This window comes from Solea solea, chromosome 18 (assembly GCF_958295425.1).
Source record: "Solea solea chromosome 18, fSolSol10.1, whole genome shotgun sequence".
Classification (NCBI taxonomy): domain Eukaryota; kingdom Metazoa; phylum Chordata; class Actinopteri; order Pleuronectiformes; family Soleidae; genus Solea; species Solea solea.
Window position 1 is genome coordinate 4,483,334 of NC_081151.1, and position 3,970 is coordinate 4,487,303.

The 3,970-nt window shown below is 45.2% G+C and overlaps 1 protein-coding gene across 1 annotated transcript; it reads right to left on the bottom strand.

Annotated features, from left to right (window-relative positions):
• Nucleotides 1-648: 648 nt before the first annotated feature.
• On the bottom strand, nucleotides 649-2,741 carry LOC131444305 (cytochrome P450 1B1-like). The gene has a single exon (XM_058614503.1). The coding sequence runs from the start codon at nucleotides 2,558-2,560 to the stop codon at nucleotides 974-976; it is 1,587 nt and encodes a 528-aa protein (XP_058470486.1). The 5' UTR covers nucleotides 2,561-2,741; the 3' UTR covers nucleotides 649-973.
• Nucleotides 2,742-3,970: the final 1,229 nt, after the last annotated feature.

The following is a 3,970-nucleotide window of genomic DNA, read 5'->3' on the forward strand; positions in this document are numbered from 1 at the left end:
CATTTGACCTCCCTCTCGTCTGTGTTCAGCGTGTTGTTTTAGAGACCACAAAGTTAGTTGGTAAGGGAGTTCACCTCATTTTGCCTTCACTCACTTCATGCCAAAGCTGTAATGTAAATGCTCCTCTTCTTCTTTTGAAATTCACACCTTTGAAGAGCCATGACATCAGTTTCAGAGATGCTGTTCTGCTCAGTGGAAAAAAAAATAAAATAAAAGACAGCGCGGCCTGTGTTAAATATTAATGCAACAAGCTCGTGGCTGCTTACCTACCGTTGCCTGCGCTGATGCATGGAGTCAGACCGGGAGCACGCGGGGTCATCGTAAATATTTTACAGCAACGCCGAGACCAGACATCGTGATCTATTATTATCTCTTTGGCCTGTTGCGATCCGCAATACGTCGCACGGATTCGGTTATGGTGAGTCAGGGCAGGATGTTTATTTGACGTTCGAGGTTTTAGTCACACTGTGGAGATGTAGATACAACACATGTTCCCTATGAAAACATCGTTTGGCTTTTACAACTCGTGTTACTCGGACGGAGTCATGCCTCTTGCATCAGGTTTCACTGTGACGTGTGTGCCGAAGACGTGGGGCGGCTCAGGCTGTTAGACATTACATTACATTACATTATTGAATGCAACATGCATGCGTGTGGTATTTTTTTATTCACTCACTGACAACAGTGCAATACATATGCAGATAAATGAGTGACTGGATTAATAATTGTTTAGTGGAGACTTCACAGTCAACAAAAGTCAGAGTTTTCTTCCACAGTTGAGGAGTAAAATTGCTGTTGAGATCTGATATGATTTGCTTCCTTGTGCCCTTATCAGGATGCATACTTGTAGTACTTAATCTAGTATTTTGTACCCCGGTGAAATAACAATATACTCTACATTTTCCTATTATACAAGCATTCATATTTACTTTAGGAATCATATTGCATGAATCTTTTATAATCAAAGACAGAGTCAGACAGCTTTCTCTCTGACTTTAGGGAGATCTCGTCTGGATTTGGCCGTAATCTTGTAATCTAAAGGCCTCAGTGTTAAACCGTACGAGCAGTTTAAAGACAGGTCCTCGTGGGGACATTTCTCAAATCTGCATCGGTGGAGCAGAATGGCAAAGAACAAAAACACTTCGACTTTGGCAATTTGGTCCCCGATACACCGTCTCTTCCCCGCTGAGAAGATCATAACGTTGTTTGTGATGTCCTTGTCGAGGGAGCCGCTTCCATCCAGGAAGCGCGACGGGTTAAAGACGTGCGGGTCCTTCCACTTCAGAGGGTCGTGATTGACAGACCACTGATTGATGAAGACCACCGTGTCTTTGGGAATGTGGAGACCATCGACGGTGACGTCTGCGGTTGTGGAGTGGGGAATGGTGACCGGGACGAAGCTGGTGAAGCGCATGGTTTCATATATGAAGGCGTCCAGGTACGCCAGGCTGCTCCTGTCCTCGGTGGAAGGCAGCCTGTCTGGGCCCACCACTCTGTCTAAGAGCTCATGGAGTTTGGTTTGGATTTCTGGATGTTTGGCCAGAAGAAGCACAATCCAGCACAGGGCAGTGGAGATGGTATCCAGACCTGCTCCAATCAGATCCGACACGGTCCCCTCTGTGTGACCTGTGGTGAGTCCGCTGCCACCGTCCGCTTTGTCAATGACGCCAATGATGGCGTCGCTCATGTCCCTCGTCACGCGTGGATCAAATGTCTCCCGGTGCTCCCTCACTTTGCTCTGGATGAACGTGAAGAACTCTTGGTTCAGATTTGTGAAGTTTTTAAAGACACTGCGGACTGGGTTGGGGAAAGACCGGAGCCATGGCATCATGTCAACCAAACTGCCAGCTCCTACTGTCTGTCCAAACTGATTCACCCTCTCTAACAAGGCTCTAAACTCCACATCATCGTGTCCATAACGTTTTCCAAAGCACAAGGCACAAATCACGTTTGCTGCCGCTACTGTCAGCTCATGAGCGGGGTTGAAATACTGGCCCTGGGCACTGAGTGTAAGGAAAATATCAACTAGCTCTGTGGCTTCAGCCACAATTTGCTGCTCAAAGGCTTTCTTGGTTTGGCTGTTGGCAGATGAGAACGCTCTGATTGTTGATTGGGCAATTTTCCTGTGCATCTTCCACTGTTTGCTGTAATTGTTGAAAGTCAAACTGTTCCCCCCCCCGACAACCTGGAAAGAGACAAAGTTTGGTCTTCCTGCAAACTCTGCGCTGTGCTCTATCAGAGCCTGGCGAATCGCCCTGTCTCCGTTCAGCACCACAATATCACTGCAGCCTAATCTGATCTGGTACACGTCGCCGTACTTCTTGGCCAACTTGGCGAAGGTGATGTGAGGCATCCGGCCCAGCTGCATGGCGTTGCCCACCACGGGCCAGGCGAAGGGTCCCGGCAGTCGTCTCTTGAGTCTGAGGTTCCTGACCCACAGACAGGCTTCCAGACAGAAGAGGAAAAGGACGGAGGCGACCAGAGCAGGCTGGACCTGTCCACTCCACTCTCTGCTGATGCTGCTGTCCCTCAAACCAAACTCTGTGTCCACTTGTGCCATTGCGCTGTCAATCACAACCCCTGCTTACAGCACAGAGACGATGTTTAAGCTATTGAAAATATAAATTCTTCACGTTTCCTTGTGTTGTATTAAAGTCAGACTGATGGCAGCACTAACACGCTGTCTCAGCTCTCCTCCACTGACGCTGGCTTGATCAGGTTGAGCTGCTGTGGTGCACACGGCACATCTTCAGAGGAATGCCGATTTTAGCTGTAACACTTCGCTTATATGTATCTCTGTGGTGGGAGGGGTCTGCAAGTCAGGTTTTTGGATTATCTCTCCCCTCCCATTTTGACCACAACCAGGCCTCCCTCCAGCTATGTCCTTTTTAGCCTTAAAAACATTATATTTATACATTTATAGTTTTGTTGCCAACGGTGGTAGAATATGGTGCAACAATGGACAATAAGCTGGAGTTGATTGTTTATTTCCTTTGCGTTTGAATTTATTTTTTTTTGCCGTTTCTGTGACCATTTAAAAGCGTGATTTGGCCTCTGTTATTTACAACCAACCTGTTCATTCTGACTATACGGTGGGGGAAAAAAAGGCAATTTATAATGCTCTATAAAAAATATATTAACAGCAATATTATTGCTGGTATTACGGCTCTTTTTCAAAAACAAACAAACAAACAAACCAAAAAAAGTCACTGCAATAACGTGGCTGTTAGGTTTGTGGCAACATCAAATATCAAACATCTTTTTAAATAGGATTCAGAACAGACCGGGTCTGGCTGTAAATCTGCGTGAGTGTGAGTGCTTAGAGGACCTACCAAAAAAACACCAGCTTTGGTTTCGGTGATTTTCAGCCAAGTCAAGTATTGCAGCGTTTTTATTTATTTTTGGAACAATGAATAATGATAGACATCTAAACAACGGTGGTTCCTGATGTCACGTTAAAACAATGTGTCAAGACTAAAGGAACTTTGAAGCTCAGCCTCGCTCACAATCAGACTGGACACGCTCCCCATTGACAATTCACTTTATTCATATCAGATCAGATATATATATATATATTTATATAGCTTATTTTTTTCCCCATCACATAAAGCCATCCCACTGATAACAAAACATCCTCTGTGGCGAATGCGTTAACATTCAAGGCCTGCTGAGTTTAATTTGTTGCATTGACACGGACAGACACACAAACACATGACACAAGTTCCTGAACGGAGAAGCTTTAAGAGAGAGTGGTGGTGGGGGGGTGGCGACATCCGTGGAGCTTTGAAATAGCTACTTTGTAAACAAACATGTTTTTGAGAATGCCTTCTTGAAATGAAAAAAAAAAGAGACTTTGCTGCACATGTGTTTTGTTTTGGTTTGTTTTGAACTCTGGTTTGCTGCTGCTGCAGTGCTCGTACAGTAAAACTGAACCCTGAATACACATAATAATACGTGTTTGTGAAGCGTT

Bases quoted from the DNA above. Each gene is read 5' to 3' on its own strand.
- LOC131444305 (XM_058614503.1), bottom strand. From the start codon at position 2,560: ATGGCACAAGTGGACACAGAGTTTGGTTTGAGGGACAGCAGCATCAGC.